At 36.2% G+C, this 19,123-nt stretch overlaps 1 protein-coding gene across 7 annotated transcripts in view; it reads right to left on the bottom strand.

The window, feature by feature from the left end:
- LOC6052037 (GTPase-activating Rap/Ran-GAP domain-like protein 3) overlaps nucleotides 1-19,123 on the bottom strand; it is a 333,316-nt gene that overhangs the window by 193,911 nt on the left and 120,282 nt on the right. The window contains exon 1 of one of the 7 annotated variants that reach the window (XM_038264593.1): nucleotides 11,364-11,855. The exons of 5 other annotated variants lie outside the window; for them this stretch is intronic. In XM_038264593.1, coding sequence (XP_038120521.1) covers nucleotides 11,364-11,600 — 237 coding nt within the window. In that variant the 5' untranslated portion in view covers nucleotides 11,601-11,855. Of the gene's footprint in view, nucleotides 1-2,186; nucleotides 3,025-11,363; nucleotides 11,856-19,123 lie in introns of those variants that run through there. One more of the 7 variants, XM_038264594.1, reaches the window with a different exon arrangement.

Raw genomic sequence — 19,123 nt, 5'->3', positions numbered from 1 at the left:
CCTACTTCAACCGAATCATGTCTCTGCGATACGACTTTACGCAGTAGGCCTGGCCGCTTTAACCCTTGTGATGTTTCAATGCAGTCTAATGCTATGGCGCACTACAAATGTTAATAAATGACAAGAAGAGTGCTAGGCGTAATCTAACCTAAGGCACTCTCCAGGATCCCTTCGAAAGATCGGCTGCGTTAGGGATTAGATTAGATAACCTTTGAACTGATTAACAAAACTTCGAAAAAATCAATAGCGCAGTATGGGACCCTAAACCAAGTCGAATGAGAGCGGTTTTATCAAAATCGATTCAGCCAGTGCTGAAAAACTTGGCAAGAATTGTGTTCACATTCATACACATACATACACACACACAAACATTTTCAGTTTTCAATTCTGAGTCGAAAAGTGTACATGAAGGTGGGTCGCCAAGTCATTTATAAAAAGTTCATTTTCAGAGCAGTATTATAGCCTTATCTCAGTGAGGAAGGCAAAAGGAAAGGTACACAGTAAAAAATAATGTAAATTTTGGAGCTGTAATTTTGGAATGTTGAATATTATCTATTTTATGATGTAATTTTACCTCAATTTAGACTAAAAAAGTGACATTACACCAGAAAAGTGGTAAAATTACACATTTCCAGAGGTAAGATTACACCTTTTTTATGACATAAAAGATGTACCCCTTCCCAGATGTAATTTTACCACGATTTTTTTTCTGTGTAATTCACTTTGTTTCAACAAGTTAAATAACTAAGAGCTCAAGGGAGCGGCCGATTATTGGTTACGGTGCTCGCTTTGTAAGCGAATGGTTCTGGGTTCGATTCCCATCTGCTCTAAGCGAGAAAGTTGAGAACTCACTCGAGACGGGGTTCGATCCCCCTTTTTTTGAATCGTTAATTAAAAATGCTAAGATAAGAATAAATGAAAATCCCTTAAATTTAATTAAATTATCAGCATAAATATATTTTTTTTATTTATATGTTCTAAAGATCATAAAGATAAAGGTTCGAATCCCACGGCGGGCGCTCTTAAAATTCTAAGTGTAAATATGGGTATCCGGCGCCGTCGCTCCGTGCCGTACTCAAACACTTAGGAGCCCAGGGCGGCGAAGTCCTTGTAGTTAAAAAGGAAGACACTAGTGGTTGGTAGTAGCAATAGTGGCCGACAGCTATAAAGTCAACTTCGATTTTTTCTAAAGATCAAATTTAACTTAAGGGTACACATCAACTAAGGAAGTTGTTGTCTTCTTATTCTAAAATTGTTGAACTTACGGACCCAATCCTGAAATAATTTGAATATAAAAATTGTCAAACTTTGTTGTAACCACCAGCTCCCATACAAATTTGGCCATTTCCTTTGTTCTTTGATTATGTCTGTTGGTCTGTGGTGTCAATTTGTCACTGATCAGCTCTCGCACGTGTCACCATTGAATCCAAAAACAGCCCTTTCCGAGCAGACGGAAATAACTTGGGAATAACATTTTTTGATATTTGAAAATACTAGTCCAATAACATGTTATGTTATTTATAACAAGACTTGTTATTCGTCGTTATGACTTTTTTGTTATTGGATTGTTATTGTAATAACAGGCTAATAACATTTTAAGTTATTATTCGAACAAATCTTTGTTATTATTTTTTGTTATTTTAACAACTAATCCGATCATCCCAAAAACAGTTTGAGGTATTCTTCCATAACAAAAAATGTTATTCTCAAGTTGTTCTGTCTTTTTATGAATATCAGACCGATAACAAATTTTGTTATGATAACAAAAACTGTTATTGAACTCTTATGCAAGAATGGATTTTGCAAGAATATTCCATAACACTTTCTGTTATTTTAACAGTATTTGTTATTGAAATGGCATGAATTTAGTTATTACCGTCTGTTCGGGCAGACGGTAATAACAAAATTCATACCATTTCAATAACAAATACAAATAGTATTTTTCAATACAAAAAAATGTTATTCCCGCGTTATTTCTGTCTGCTCGGGTGACCGGGTTATTCAGCACGCAAAAAGTGCCAATCCCAATATTGCCCAATTTCAAAAAAGGGAAAGCAAACCAAACCCAATCAGCACTCTTTCCCGAACACACGCCAAACTAGCGGCCCAAATTAATGGATCGTTCCCCACATCAGCGCCAACCAACTCATTTCAGCGAAACAAAACGAATCCCGCCATAAATTTACCTTGTTTCAACGCCAACCGTCGTCGCTGCTCCTGGTCCTCCTTCCGTGGACTCCATTGTGATGTAACCGACTTCCGATCTGCCAAGCTTCGATTATTAAGAAGCAACAGCTCGCTGCGATGGCCGGATTCTGTCAGACCGTTCGCACGACGGCCGGAAGTATGTTTTATGCATGAGACAAACGCACACACCAACTGTGACACACTCACACACCGGACGAGAAATGCTCGTTAGTAATCAATATATTGACGTTTGACTGTTGCTCTGAAGTGGGGGGTGGTGCTGCTGCTGCTCTGTGCCAGGTTTTCAAAACTGGGCCAACCAGCAGCATCCAGCATCCAGCACTGGTCCGTGACTGAATTGGGGAGCACTCGACCGTGTTCTTGGCATGTGTGCTTCAAAGACAACGATGCCAGAGATCCACAAACCAGGCCACACAAGGAGAGCCGACTTTTATTTGCCACAGGCAAAATTCTACAATTTTATTGCGCCTTTTTATGACACACCACTTTTTCCGCCAAGTCCCATTTAGAGGAAACCACCAGCACAATCACATCCTGGTTTCTGCATCAGAATTGCGTCTAGCTGGAAAAAGAGCGTTCCGAACGCGTTGTTTTTACTACTAACCCTCGTCCATAACTAATTCACAACCCCCCACCACCCTCCAGGCGACCGTTTTCATTCACAAAAACCCCGAACAGTTTGCGTGCTTTTCCACGCGGCGATGTATCGCTCTGCTTTCCTTCAACACCAACAAACAAACAAAACTCCGCAACCAGGAACGCGATGAGTTCCGAACCGACCCATGTGACTTGTCACGCTGGACTGTTTTGAAGGAACCGTTATGCCGTCGTCCCCGATTGTTGTGGTTAGGCTAGCGAAAACAAAGAGCGAAATAACGGTACACCGAGGTGTGCGAGAATGAGTGCCGAGGCAGGAAGAGGAGAAGAGAGAGAGTAAGAGAGGGATGTAAAAAGCTCGCAGCATCATCTCATCTCTGGTGAGTGGCGGTTGTAAGAACTCACCCACGGGTGCTTTTTGTAGGAAAACAAAGAAAAAACATCTCGAGTGTTACGTATTACAAAGCACTGATATTGGCATTAGTAGGTGACTGGACATCTCATAAATCAAAGAGTTCCAGATTATTTAAATAATTGAATCTAAAAAATACATTTTGAGTGAAAAAAATACGTCAGATTAGTGTGAAACTATGTTCTAAAAGGATAATTCCTATTACGAAGGATATTTTGTAACTTTTTTCCTTCAGTAGATTTACTCGATTCTTCAAGCACCCGCAAACTCTATTCCCAACTTTGAATTAATCAGCTTTTAATCAGCTGTTGAAAGGTAATCCACATCTCAGCTTAGGATAGTAACTTCACACGAGTAATGCGAAACTTTTTTTTTGTAAAATCGCGATAACTCGTGATGTTTATAAGCAAACCTAAGGCTACCAACTCTTGCTGAGCAAAAATCCGTATACTTTGCCGATATGACAGCATGGTATAACAAAAACTGTTAAGGAATTATTTATATAAATTAAATTAAATTTGAGAATTGAACATTTAAAACTGTGTCGTTTTTACAGCTAACAGAGCGCTTATGACTTGCACGTTTAAGTAATAAATAAACCGTGATTTGAATCAAAACATTAAGTACTTCAATTTTTTTGTTAAACGTTTAAAAGTTCACGAAATGTCAAGTTTGCTTTTACGAATAATATCGTTTTCAGTGTTTTCGAGAACACATTTCCAAGTTTATTTTAATATTGAAAAGGTCCTATAACATGTAAAACACAACATTTTATAGGACCTTTAAAAAAACTCTAAATTTGTTAATTCAAATGTTCAAAGTTTTTCACAAGTTTTAGAAGGCCGTTTAATGGATAAATATGTTTAGTAAGAAATTTCTAAAAGAACAATTCGAGATTTTTTTCAAAGGACCTATCAACATATGAAAGACAATAGTTTATAGAACCTTCAGAAAAAAAAACTCTAGAATTATTGATAATCATGTTTGAATTGAGGAAACCCCGGATATCTTCCATTTCTAAATCAAACTCACAGTTAAATAAAAATAGAATTGTCTAGTTAACAAAACCTTTGATCAAATAAAAAAAAGCAATTCAATGTTTAAAAAGTTGTTAAAATTCCGTACAAATCCGTATTATGCGAAAAATTCCCTACAAAAATTCCGGCCTGTTAAAAATCCGCGAAGAGGGTCGTATGGTAAGGAAAAAATCCGTACAGTTGGTAGCCTTAAGCAAACCCCTTATGTTTAGATATCAAAATTTTTGTAATTGTCTGCTCACAACTTTGTAGAACATTATTAAACTCTAAAGAATAACCCTGCAAAGTTAGAAAAAAAAACGAAATTTAAAATGAAAAATTTTGTTCTAAATGAAAAAATGACCCTTCTGGGTCAATGCAAATTATTGAAAAACACCTCTTTTTTCACATGTTAAAAAATGAAAGGGGCCGTACCGCCCCTTCGTCACGAGATATCAAAAAAACGGACCTCGGATTCGTGATCAGGGACAAAAGTTACCTCTTAGAACAGGGGTGACCAAAGTATGGCCCGGTGATTTTTAGTGGCCCGCGGACCCTTTGACCACCCAAACTGATTTAAAAAAAAATCAAAACTTATGCTATAAAAGTTATAAATGTTATGTTTTATCCATGTTTTGATCCTGAATTTGTTGTTGAAACATCTATCTTATTGAAAATTGAATGTGAAATAATGTAATTTCGTCAACATTTTCATCAAACATTTTTAGAAACAAGTTAGGCTGTTGCAAATATTTTTTAAAGTTTATGTCGCCCCCCCCCCCCCCTTTAAAATTGTTCTGAAAAATCAGGGGAAAAAAATATTTTTTCCAAAAAACTTCTATATTTCCATGAAAATAGAATTCTCATCAACTGAAAACAATCTAAAATGCATTTTTCTACATTGATAATCATATTTAGCATGTTTGGGCTTGTTTAAAAATGTTTTGATTTTTATAAAATTCCAATGTACAGCACCGCAAAAAAATTATTTTGCGCAAAAAATTAAATTTTCGTCAATACTTAGATATTTTGAAAACTAATGATTGCAAAACAACTGGGCAGATGTAAAATGCATTTTTTAACACTTTTTTCATTCAAATGTCAATACCGTGGCTTGTAATTTCAATTTTTATATTTTTTTATTTCTTTGCCCCCCCCCCCTCGACTTAGGCCAGAGTCGAGGGACATAAACTTCAAAAAATATTTGCAACGGCCTTATAAAACGTTCAAATTTGACTAAAGTATAAAATTGGAAAAATGGCGATAATATAGGTATTCCATACTTATTTAAAAGTTATAATTCACTATTTTCTTACAGGCTGGGCCTCAAACTTATGAGGCACTTAGAAACCTTCCCCATCGGATTTCGAACTCATGACATTTGGATTATGAATCTAATTGACAAACATCTGATTTAGGCAGACCAAAATGTATTAAATTTTTATTGAAATTGGATGAATTATTGTTGAAAAATTCTTTTTACACATTTTTTCTAAATTTGTGTCACCCCTTTTGAAATATGTTTTGCAAACAAAAATTAGAATTTTACTGAAAATACAAGTGGATTAAATTGAATACCCTTTTAATTTCATTATATTTGTGAAATCACGATTGTCTTCAGCCAAAAAATGTTCCTCTCGACTTTGACCAATCCATGGTATATGAACTATGAAATCTCAATTAATGCTACTGTTTTCAAATCAATGAAGTTGATTTTAGTACAACTCCCGTTTTTTTAGCATGTCGAGCTAGGATGTTGTTTTCCATTGATGTTAACTCATGAATACAAATTTACACACCGTGACCTAAAATAAACACGGTCATACACAGCCAACACAGCATGCAAATATACCTAACAATGTCTAATAGCATTTCCAGAAATGAATAAATTTCCAACCTATCACAACAGTTGCAACGCAATGCTTGCTAACTTATTTTTCGAGAATGCATCATTTCAATGTTTTCAGTTGATATTTGCTAAACAAGAGCGCTGGCACATCATAATCAAACTAGTGAGTTTGCTTTAAAATATTTATTCACTAAAGTTTACTCAATGTCAGTTTGTTTTTCAAATGACTTGTAAATAGATTGTTGATTGATCTTTAACTATTGGCAATTAAGCTTAAATATTTCAACATAAAAAAAAGTCATTTTATCATAAAACAACATTAAATGTTCAGAATCACACCCTATGTGAAAACAAATTATGCCTTCCCGTTCCATAATTATTCGCCACCATTTAGTCTCTCCCTCAGATAACGAGTCCCGAAAACGTCAAATTTTGCTCGGCATGAGAGTGGTTTTCGCGGCTGGGTGATAAAAGTAATTAACAGCATTATTTTCGTTCCCACAAGAAAAAAAACAAGAACCACTTTAAATACTTGTGGGCGTCGCTTGATGGGACCAATGTGGTGGATAATTACTCACAACTTATCATTTATGTCACAATGCTCGACACTCGCTGTGGTGAAGCAGAAATTTGTGGTTTGAGGGTAATTGGTATTTTTTCCTCGAAAAAGTTAAACGACCTATCTTTTAAAGCAAAAATTAGCACTCGAGACATTAAGTAGATTTAATATAGCCATTGCTAAGCTTCTAGAACCGTTCAAACAGCAAGAGAAGTCATCACTAATGAGTGCATATTTCTTTGAAGTGGTTGCATGCACGCTCAGATGCACTTACTCAAAAGGACTGCAATGACTGCCTTACCCTTGTTGGTTCCGGGGTTACCGAGTGGAAAACAGGAAACAATTTCAGTGCTCACCAGACCGTTACAAAATGGAACATGTTCTGGAGATTGTTGTAAACAAGGACCGTTTTGTATATGCAAAAATACACAGGAAGTCTTGAATTGCTTTGTGGGTGGACTGTTGAAGTACAATGTATTTAGATCTGGGTCATTCTCCGCCAACTCACACAGCAATTGCCCCGACCCCTCGTCGATTTGCGTTTATTGATATCTCGTGACGGAGGATCGGTACGACTCCTTCAATTTTTTAACATGCGAAAAAGACATGTTTTTCATTACTTTGCAGCCAGAAAAGGTGATGTGTTGGAAATTTTATGTCAAAGGGACTTTTATGTAAAATTGGACACCCGATTTGTTGTCGTACTCAGAATTCCGATAACACGTATTTTTCATCGAAAAAAAAATTACTCATTTGTAATTTTTTTTTTGGAACATGTCATTTTAAGGGAAATTTAATGTACTTTTCGAATCTACATCAACCCAAAAGGGTATTTTTTTCATTTAGAACAAAAATTTGCATTTTAAAATTTCGTGTTTTTTTAACTTTGTAGGATTATTTTTTAGAGTGTAAAAAAACGAATTTGACTTTATAGCTGTGTAACAATGTTCTACAAAGTTGTAGAGCAGACAATTACAAAAAAAGATACATAATATAAGGGGTTTCGATCAAGGCCGTTCATGGTCACCCGCGACAGACACGAACGACGAAACAAAGAGAAACACAAAAAGCAACTTTTTTCGTAAAATCGCTATAACTCGTGATGGTTATACACAAATTCCTTATGTTTAAATATATATATATACAGCAATTCCATTTGAAAAGAGCCTAAACCAAAAAAAAAGTTCTCCGATCGGGCTCAAATTTTTTCTGGGGTTTCCTTGGCCAAAATAATTAGACCCGTATTTTTTTGTTTGGCCATTAGGGTGACCTACATCGTGCTAGGGTGGTCCGAAAAATGGCAATTTTCGTCATTTTTCGCAAAAACCACTTTTTTCGAAAAATCATATCTCCGCGCCAATTCATCCGATTTTAGCTGTCTTAGACGCAAAAGAAAGGTGATGAGTTTGGCTATTTGAGAAAAATAGTAAGAAGTTCCAAAAATCTAGCTTAACTATTGAAAAAGTCGTATGAAAACTTAAAATGGCGTTTTGACCGTGTCTGGACCAAAGAGCCTATGTCTGAAAATATTTTTATCGGATTCCTCGGAAAATTTCACATTAAATATCAAAAAATTGGCGATGTCGAACCGTACGTTTACAAGATATGATTTTTTGAAAATAAAAAACTGAGTTTTTCGACGCGCCACGCGCAAAAACAGGAAAATGACGAAATCGGCAAAAAATCTACTTTTTTCACTAAAACTGCGATAACTTAAAAATTTCAGCGATGACCTATACATGTCTGGGTATCAAAATTTTCGTAATTGAAAGACGCAACTTTTGGTACCCAGACATGTATAGGTCATCGCTGAAATTTTTAGTTATCGCAGTTTTAGTCAAAAAAGTTGATATTTTGCCGATTTCGTCATTTTCCTGTTTTTGCGCGTGGCGCGTCGAAAAACTCAGTTTTTATTTTCAAAAAATCATATCTTGTAATCGTACGGTTCGACATCGCCAATTTTTAGATATTTACTGTGAAATTTTCCGAGAAATCCGATAAAAATATTTTCAGACATAGGCTCTTTGGTCCAGACACGGTTAAAACGCCATTTTAAGTTTTCATACGACTTTTTCAATAGTTAAGTTAGATTTTTGGAACTTCTTACTATTTTTCTCAAATAGCCAAACTCATCACCTTTCTTTTGCGTCTAAGACAGCTAAAATCGGATGAATTGGCGCGCAGATATGATTTTTCGAAAAAAGTGGTTTTGCGAAAAATGACGAAAATTGCCATTTTTCGAACCACCCTAGCACGATGTAGGTCACCCTAATGGCCAAACAAAAAAATACGGGTCTAATTATTTTGGCCTAGGAACCCTCAAAAAAATTTTGAGCCCGATCGGAGAACTTTTTTTTCGGTTTAGGCTCTTTTCAAATGGAATTGCTGTATATATATATATATTTTTTGTTAAAGTCTGCTCTACAACTTTGTAGAACTCTCAAAAAACCCTGCAAAGTTAGAAAAAATACGAAATTTTTTTTTGTGTAATATGAAAAAATGACCCTTCAGGGTTAATGTACATTCAAAGAGTTTATTAAATTTCCCTTCCCAGTTGAGTAACGAATAATGGCAGAGGTTTTAAAACATGTTTAGTTTTTATTTTGCTGAAAAATGCGTTTTTTGGGAATTCTGAGTACGCCAATTTTACATAAAAGTCCCTTTGACACCAAATTTCCATCTCATCACCTTTTCAGGCTGCAAATTATTGAATAACATGTCTTATTTCGCATGTTCAAGTATTGAAGGGACCGTACCGCCCCTCCGTCACGAGATATAAAAAACGAACCTCGGATTCGTGATCAGGGACAAAAGTTACCCCTTGGGACAAAGTTTCACGCGAATCGAAGAGGGGTCGAGGCAACTTTTCCCGAGTTCTTGTGAGTTGGAAGAGAATCAGCCATCTATTATTTATATTTTAATTATTAATATTTATTGGCCTTAAATGCTGATAGATTGAAAGCATTTTTTTTTAAACCGTTTTAAACGATTACAAATTTAAATCACACACCTAAACAATTAAAACTGTACCTCTATGTGGGGTAAAATCTAGAATAAAGAAAAAAACAACATTTTTTTTCCTTTTTGTTTTGAAAACTCTGAAAATGAAAGTTTGTATGACCCAAACTCACCGCCCAGACTCAATGTCACCCCTTTTGACTATTTCATTAAAAATGTAAGAATTTATTGCCACCAAAACCAGTTTGTTAGCACGAGTAAAAAATGTATCAAATTCACTATGATTTCCTGAAAATGTCTCTAAACCTATTATTAATTTATATTTAAGAATTCTGTTTCAATCACACTCAATCTTGTAACATAGAAGTTAACCGTAACTGTTTTTGGTGTAAAATTGTCTAAAGAATCCGGTAAGGCGGTTCGTTTTCTGATATTAACTCATTTTAATTGTGAAAAACATGACACTTTGAGAGGATTCAAATAATTCTTTTTATTTTTGTTTTCATAACTATAGTTGTCTAATTTAACTAACTATTGTAACATTCTTAACTAAGTTGTAAACTACTTCTTAAGTTACTAAAGTCACCCCCGGTTAACGATAACAGTAAACATATATTTTGTTAAACTATGTTATAATTTCAGTGGAACTTTCTGATAGGAAAAACAAACAAAAATTGAACCAAATAATGAGTATACTAAAAAAAATATTGTTAAAATTTTAAAATCCAACAAAGCACAATTTAGTTTTTCCGTTTTGAAAGCTGCTTTAGGATAAATCCCGTAACGATTACTTGAGAACAACAAAGACTGGAGACTCTTTTGATCAGGGCTGTTGAGTCGAAGTCGATGGAGTCGGGCTTTTTCGGGGACCTGAAGTCGGAGTTGGAGTCAGATAAACTTTAAGATCTGGAGTCGGACATTTCTGATTATCCAGAGTTGAAGTCAAAAATATTTAAAATTTAACACAAATGTTGAGCTGTTTTTGTTCAGTAATTGTTTATTGCCATTGACCATGAGGGTGACCTACGCCGTGCTAGGGTGGTACCAAAAATTGGCTTCTAGTAAAAACCACTATTTTTTTTATAATCATAGCTCCGTGCCATTTTGCCCGGTTTAAGGTGTCTTGGACGCAAATGAAAAGAAATTAGTGATACTTGCGTGCAATTTCCCGAGAAATCCGAATAGATAAAAATTTTGCCCAAAAAGTGCTGTCTTCTTGGGCTACAGGGCAAAAGTAAACGTTGTAAAAAGTTTGTTATAGAAAAATCGTAAATCTATGAGAAAAACTGCGATTGGCCAAAAAGTTAATTCCGTAGGCTTATAGTCCATAAAATTACCTATCTTTTGACCTATGGGAGTATGGGTGTTGAAGGCTTTTGCAAAAAGATATTGGGGTTTAAAAAAAATCATTTTTTAACACTAATTTGCAAAAGCTATGAGAAAAAGTCAAACCAATTTTAGATGTATAAAGCACATTTTAGAGTGCTTCAAAAGACCTTTCGAATGCTATTTAGAAAATTAGAATTGATTAAGCAAATGGGAGTAATTTTATGATTTTTCATGTTTTTTGGAGCCCGTTTTACCCCACTTCCCTTTGTCGTAGAGGGCTCATATTTGACATGAGTTCATCTCATGTATAGACAAACAAACACACAATTCCACATTTTAAGACCTTTCATTTAACCTGCACATTTCTCCGATAATCAATACCATTTTTTAAAGAGTTAAAGAGTTGACGCAGTCCTTACGGCAAACCTACCTTACATCACTCGAAGCCGACGAACAGGCCCCCGCATCGCCAGCACTCAGCTGTATCGGCAGAAACACATTCCCAAAACTGTCCCGAATCAGCGCTTCCACGCTGGACGAGCGCACCTCGTGGGGACCACCCTTCACCTGGGAGGGTGCCCTGCGTCTCCGTCGGGTAATCGATACGTGCCGCGTCAATCCACTTGCCAGCCGATTCCGGTTGATGACACTGGCGTCTTGCGAACCTTCCATGGCTGCGAAGATTTTAACTTCACAAACAACACCAAATTTTCAGAACCAATGCTTGGAAAGCCACACGGGCCACAGAATGTCGAGGAAAAACAAAAACACTTTTCAGTTGAACGACCTTCTGGCTGCCCAATTCCTGGAACCGGTATCCGGTAAACACGGCACACGATTTGGCCACCGGGACCTGCTCCGTAAAAGCGTTCCACGCGGGAGGACGACTCGTTTTCAAGTGCCGCACCAACGCCCGGTTTAACGTGCTTTTACAACCCAGGTCAATACACAAAGAAAGCAGCACCCAGCGGGTTCATCCTCGTCGAAGAGAGAGAGTGAGGGAGCGCCCAGTCCGAGACGAGACGGTAAACATAACCGGCTAACCAACAGCATGTACTCCAAAACTGATGAGGGCAGATCACGTGCTCCAACGTTCAACGAAGATGATGCTGGCAGTGTTGGCCCCCTGTTGCACGTTGGTTCGATTTTGATCCGAAATGAACGCGCCTCTGTCACACGGAGAGCGAGAAATGACAGCATCGAGCAATGTGCTCCTCTCCGTTTTGGACAGGACAGCCGGATTTGTGAAACCGATTCACCGCAATTGTACAGGTACAGAGCGTAGCCATGGTTATGATGGAATGAACAACTCAACAATGCGATGGTCTCATGTTCCGAGTAAAAGGTGGAACAGTTGAAGCATAAAGCAATTGTTTGTGCTTTTTCTGTTCAGAAAACACGGCAGAGACCAGGTCAATGGTGAGCTTTCATCAACAGTTGTTGCATTTTGGGCTGCAGTGTTATCCTTGCGAAACAATAAGGGACTGTAGACTGTGGTGCTCACTTTTTAGCTGTGGTTTCGATTGAGGCCATGGTAATCTGGAAAATATACACACACGTAAAAAACGAAGTTGACTTTATAGCTGTCGGCCACTATTGCTAGCACCAACTACTAGTGTCTTTCTTTTTATCTACAAGGACTTCGCCGCCCTGGGCTCGGAGCGAGGGCGCCGGATACCCGTATTTATAAAAGAATTTTAGAGCGCCCGCCGCGGGATTCGAACCAGCAACCTCTGGATTGTGAGTACAGTGCGCGGTTCGATTGATCTACACGGGCGGGATAATAAACACACACACACACACACACACACGTAAAAAAACACACACACACACACACACACACGTTCGAGAGTAAAAAATGGGTTGGCTGGAAAAGTTTGTTTGGATGTTCTAAAAGTTGAAGCGGCGGTTGGACTCGCAATCCAAAGGTCGTCAGTTCGAACCCTGGGGTGGAAGGTTCCTTGGAGTAGAAAGTGGTTTGGGTGCTCTATCCATTCATGCCTTTGGACTTCTAGGTTCGAGCAGAAACTTGCAATAGAGACCACAAAAGACCTGGGGGTCTTTAATGTGGATAGTTTGAGTTTTTGATATTTTTTACTTCTCGCGTAAAAGTGTTTTATTATTTTAAGTTAAATAAGGGTTATTTTCAATCAACACCCACAGACCTCTTTCATTGTTGAACATTCTAAAAAACACTTGTTGTTCAATAATGTGTAGCCTGAAATGGCGATGATTTGGAAATTCGGTGTCGAAATAGTAGTTTATGCAACAAGTTGCAAAAAGAGGATTTTTTCAGCACGAGTCGTACATTTATCCAACGAGGTTCACCGAGTTGGATAAATACGAAAAGTGTTGAAAAAATCAAGTTTTGCAACGAGTTCCATACAACATTTTTTGCAATTCCGAAAAACACCCACTGAGTGAAATTTTAAGTCAAATTTTCATGTATTATGTCAATAAATCGTTTAAATCAAAAAAATGTTGAAAAGTGTTACTTTTCGAAACAAGTGCTGAAAAGTTCAACTTTTCAGCACTCATTTCAGTGCTGAAAAGTAGAACTTTTCAGCATTTATTTTGAATAGTGTTGCTATTCGATTCTGTTATATTTGGTACAGAAAAGTAGGCTATTTAGTCGTTCAAGAATGACAGGAAAAGTAAGTAGTTTCACGACGGAATTGCAAAAATACTGAAATGGGTGCTGAAAAGTTGAACTTTTCAGCACTTGTTTCGAAAAGTAACACTTTTCAAAAAAAATTGATTTTAACGATTTATTGACAAAATACATGAAAATTTAACTTAGAATTTCACTCCATGGGTGTTTTTCGGAATTGCAAAAAATGTTGTATGGAACTCGTTGCAAAACTTGATTTTTTCAGTACTCTTTGTATTTATCCAACTCGGTGAACCTTGTTGGATAAATGTACGACTCGTGCTGAAAAAATCCTCTTTTTGCAACTTGTTGCATAATAGTAGTTTATGCAACAAGTTGAAAAAAGAGGATTTTTTCAGCACGAGTCGTACATTTATCAAACTTACTACTTTTCTGTACCAAAAATAACTGAATCGAATAACAACACTTTTCAAAATAAATGCTGAAAAGTTCTACTTTTCAGCACTGAAATTGGTACTGAAAAGTTGAACTTTTCAGCACTTGTTTCGAAAAGTAACACTTTTCAACATTTTTTTGATTTAAACGATTTATTGAACAAAAATACATGAAAATTTTACTTAAAATTTCACTCAATGGGTGTTCTTCGGAATTGCAAAAAATGTTGTATGGAACTCGTTGCAAAACTTGTTTTTTCAGCACTCTTCGTATTTATACAACTCGGTGAACCTTGTTGGATAAATGTACGACTTGTGCTGAAAAAATCCTCTTTTTGCAACTTGTTGCATTAATTACAATTCTGTAAAATTGGAAGGGGGCAATTTGATGTAGTTCTGAAATAAAAAAAAAATATCGAAAAAAATACAAAAAAAACTTTTAATTTTTAACCCTTAAGTCCAAATCAACTTTTTACAAAATAAAAATTTTCGTTTTTAAGAGCTCTAAAAAGGCCCTTACATTTTTTCTCTTGAACTCAACCCTGGAATGCAAAACAGATTTTTGAAGGTTTGATCATATTCTTTTTTTAATTTGAGCGAGATAAAATGTTGGTGTCTTGGACAAAGTTGCCTCGATTGGCAAGCCCTTCAATTTTTTATAGAACAGAAATGTTCCTGAAAATATTCCTTAAAAAGTTAGATTGTTTAAACCCCCCCCTAATTGTGAAGAACAATAATTTTCAACCAATCCAAAAGTTGTCCCTTCCCATTTGAAAAAAAAAAAAAAGACACCAAAGCTCCAAAACTTCACCAATTTTCGGAAAATCCATATTCCACTTAATTTTGTGATCTGGATCACTGTGCATTCTCCAATGACGAAACGGTCTTCACCAAAAATAACAGAATCGAAAAAAAAAAATACTTTTCGATACCGGGGTTGAATATTTCTTTTTTTTAGCACTCAAATTGGTGCTATAAATTTAAACTTTTCAGCACTTTTTCTGAAATATACATTTAATTATCATTTTAACAGTGAGTAGACTAAACACATGGACGATTGATTGAAAGTCCTATTCAAAAACTGTTTTTCGAATTTGCCAGAAACTTTGTTTTCAACTTGTGTGACGAATAGCAAAATTTTGGATTTTTTCAACCTGGGCCATACATATATTCAACGAGGATTATCGAGTAGGATAAATACGAAGAGTGCTAAGTTTTTTATTTTTCAGTTGAACACATTCGTATTCTTGTAATTGAAAGACGCAACTTTTGGTATAGGTTATCGCTTAACCCTCTACTGCCCAATTTTTTTTCGATTTTTTTTATTTTTCCCGTGTTCAGGAGGTCATTTTGAGCAACTTTTGTTCTACGAAAAACTTTACTTCTCTTGTTTTATGTTTTTCTTGTTTCATTTTTAGTATTTTAATTTGCATTTATCTTGTTTAGTTTATGTTTATTTTTGGTAGTATTTGGCCTACGCTATTACCTAATATAATTACGTTTCGCCTATCTAATTTTTACACGTTTTAACAGTCACTTTTTCAATTCTTTGCATGTTTTTCACATTTCCTGCTATAGAATCGCACCATCACTATTTTAATTTGCAAAAAATGCGTAGAGGCATGGTCTGGGGCACTGGAAAAATTACGGCATACTACTTTTTACTTAAAATATAGGAAATGTTAGTAAAAAACACAGCCAAAGTTGACCCCTAAAAAAATGACATTTTTAAAAACATTGGCAAAGTCACATAAAACAAGTTAAACTTCCAACCCTGAAATTTTCTAAAATTTTAAGAGTTCTTCTTTCCAATGCTTTTTAAAGATCAAAAATTGGTTGAAAAATTGATTTTTGGCGATTTTATAAATCAAAGCTCGTCTAAAGGCGGGGTTGGGTTGTAGAGGGTTAATTTTTAAAGTTATCGCAGTTATAATGACAAAAGTTGATTTTTACCGTTTCCCGAGCAGACGGAAATAACTTGGGAATAACATTTTTTGATTTTTGATAATACTAGTCTAATAGCATTTTATGTTATTTATAACAATATTTGTTATCCGTCGCTATGATTTTTTTGTTATTGGATTGTTATTGTAATAACAAACTCATAACATTTTTAGTTATTCTTCGAACAAATCTTTGTTTTTTTTTCTTTTGTTATTTTAACAACTAATCCGATCATCCCAATAACAGATGGCGATATTCTTCCGCAACAAAAAATGTTATTCCAAAGTTGCTGTGGCTTTCAACCAATATCAGACCAATAACAAATGTTGTTATGATAACATAAGCTGTTATTAAAGTCCTATGCAAAAATGGATTTTTCAAGAAGATTTCATAACACTTTCTGTTATTTTAACAGTATTTGTTGTTGAAATGGCATGAATTTTGTTATTACCGTCTGCCCGGGATTTCGTCATTTTCAATTTTTGCACGTGGCGCGTCGAAAACCCCACTTTTTATTGTCAAAAAATCGTATCTTGGAACCCTGTTATAACAACTTCACCATTTCTTGATATTTTTTTTAAAATTTTCAGAGGAATCCGATAAAAATATTTTCAGACATAGGCTTTTTAGTTCCGAGACCTTTAAAACAGCATTTTAAGTTTTCATTCGACCTTTTCAAATGTTAGGCAAGATATTTGAAACTTTTAACTATTTTATACCCTTTCGTTTGCGTCCAAGAAAGCTGAAATCGGATGAAAAATGGTGCAGAGTTAATTTTTTTTTGAAAGATGAGGTTTTTGCGAAAATTGGCGAAAATTGCAATTTTTCGGACCAACCTAAACCGGCGTGCTCACCCTAATGGTCAAACAAAATATACGGGTCTTATCATTTCTACCAAGGAACCCTCAGAAAGCCAAATCGGAGAACTGTTTTCGGGGGAATTGCTGAAAGTTGAACCCATTACTTCTCAAATGAGTTGCATAACGAACTTTTCGGATTTCTTACTTTGGAAGATATGAAGAAGGCAGTTTCGCTATCCAGGGAGGACAGAAGGCTTCACACAAAAGTTGCAAAAAAAGATTTTGTATAATTTTGTTCAACTCATATCTCAAAAACAGATTAAAAAATTCCAGCTAGTACATTGTTGTTTCGAATAGTTCCATCTTATGGCAGTATTTTCTCACCTCAACCTACTCACATTTGCATTCCCTCAGCCTGACGAAGCCAATAACTGCCTGCGGTTGTAATGCTCAGTCCGAAAACCTAGTCCCAGTCAAGGTACGGCAAGGTCCTGTTGGTTTCTGTAGTGCACGAGCACGATGAATGATGCTGGCTTTCATCAGTATCTACCGGAAGTAGTGTGTAACTACTAGTGGATTGGGTAGAGTAACCTGCAGTAGTCTCATTTGTTAGGATGCCATTTTGATGTACTTTAAAGCCATGTATTGATTTAGCTCACCTTTGGAATGAACACGAAAAGTTTCTCAAACATTCAAATATTTTCAAGTCACCCTAGTGAACCTTGCATCGAGACCGGAGAAATGCACCGATTCGAATGGGAGTGCGCTTCACGATTGGCTGATGATTAATTCGTTGCTGGGTCTAGTCATCAATCGAAATGGTAATGCTCAACAGAACGTGATAATTGCCGGTGTGGGTTACGAGAGGTTGTGAGCGGCCTTGTCGAATGCAGCAGAGTAGTTTCAGCTGGGAATAAGGACTCTTAAGTGGTACTTTTGAACTCGACCATCGATTTTGATGAAAACTGTGTTGGGAAGGTAAACAATACCCTAATCCATCCTCTTGGAACAATGCATTTACGGATGACTCAAATCTCCTGAAGTAGGGGTGGTACGTCGCAAACTTTCCTACATTATCAACAGCAAAGGTTCTCTGATTCTATTAGTCATTTGTGATCTGTGAATTTAGCATGTTTTGATAAAAAAAATCTTAAAGTTCTTCAAGCCATCCCGAGCAGACGGAAATAACTTGGGTTTAACATTTTTTGATATTTGAAAATACTAGGCCAATAACATTTTATGTTATTTATAACAAGATTTGTTATTCGTCGTTATGATTTTTTTGTTATTGGATTGTTATTTTAATAACAGACAAAAATCATTTTGAGTTATTCTTCGAACAAATTTTTGTTATTCTTTTTTGTTATTTTAACAACTAATCCGATCATCCCAATAACAGTTGGAGTTATTCTTCCATTACAAAAAACGTTATTCCCAAGAAGTTTTAGCTTTCAACCAATATCAAACCAATAACAAATTTTGTTATGATAACATAAACTGTTATTAAACTCTTATGCAAAAATGATTTTTTCAAGAAGTTTCCTTAACACTTTCTGTTATTTTAACAATATCTGTTATTGAAATGGCATGAATTTTGTTATTACCGTCTGCCCGGGATAAAAGAATAAAATCATTGAGCGTATTATTAATTTCATAGCACATCGTTCTTAACAAGTAAGTATTCCAGCTTTTTGTGTTACTTGACTAAATTTAACCCGGCACTGTTTACGTAAACAGCTCATGTCGCACTGCTGCCCGAGCTACCAATTAAGCCTCTGAATAAAAGCAATAGTCGTCTTTCCAGACAAGAAAGCCGGGCCAGACAAAGTGTCAGTGTCGGACGTGAACCTGAATCCTTCCCTTTTCACTGCCAGCCAAACGCTCCAACTCTAACCTACAAACGGACGGACGTGACAGTGACGTGACATCGTCGGCGAAGAAAAAAGGCCAAATAAAAATGTGACTTCCTTCGGCGTCGCCGGTTACAGCAGTGTGCCCTGGTGTCAAAGCTAGAGCTCCTGAGTTCATTACAAGAGAACACAATACCCGGAGACCGTTCTCGTTTACTATCATGTTCCACTTTGATTAACATCGTTTGGGCTGGCCATGCCGGGAAGAAAGAAAAAACGGAAGTTTGGGTAATTTTTGGGGGCCCAGAACGTGACTAGGTTAGCGTTTCAGGTCATTTTTTCAGAATTAAAACGCAAATTTGTACTTAATTGAAAAAGCAGCAAGAAAAAAAAAAGAAAAAAAACGCACAATTCCTCAAACAAACGCTTTAAAATCTCCACGAGAAAAAAGTTTTCGAGCAACCCTAACCTGCACGGGAGTTCACCAGTAACTCCACTTTGACCCAAACTCGCTCTGTGAAATCCGAGTCGAGATTACATTCCGCTGCAGGAAGGA

The sequence above is a fragment of the Culex quinquefasciatus genome, chromosome 3 (assembly GCF_015732765.1).
Source record: "Culex quinquefasciatus strain JHB chromosome 3, VPISU_Cqui_1.0_pri_paternal, whole genome shotgun sequence".
Classification (NCBI taxonomy): Eukaryota; Metazoa; Arthropoda; class Insecta; order Diptera; family Culicidae; genus Culex; species Culex quinquefasciatus.
This window is presented reverse-complemented; position numbering and strand designations above follow the sequence as displayed.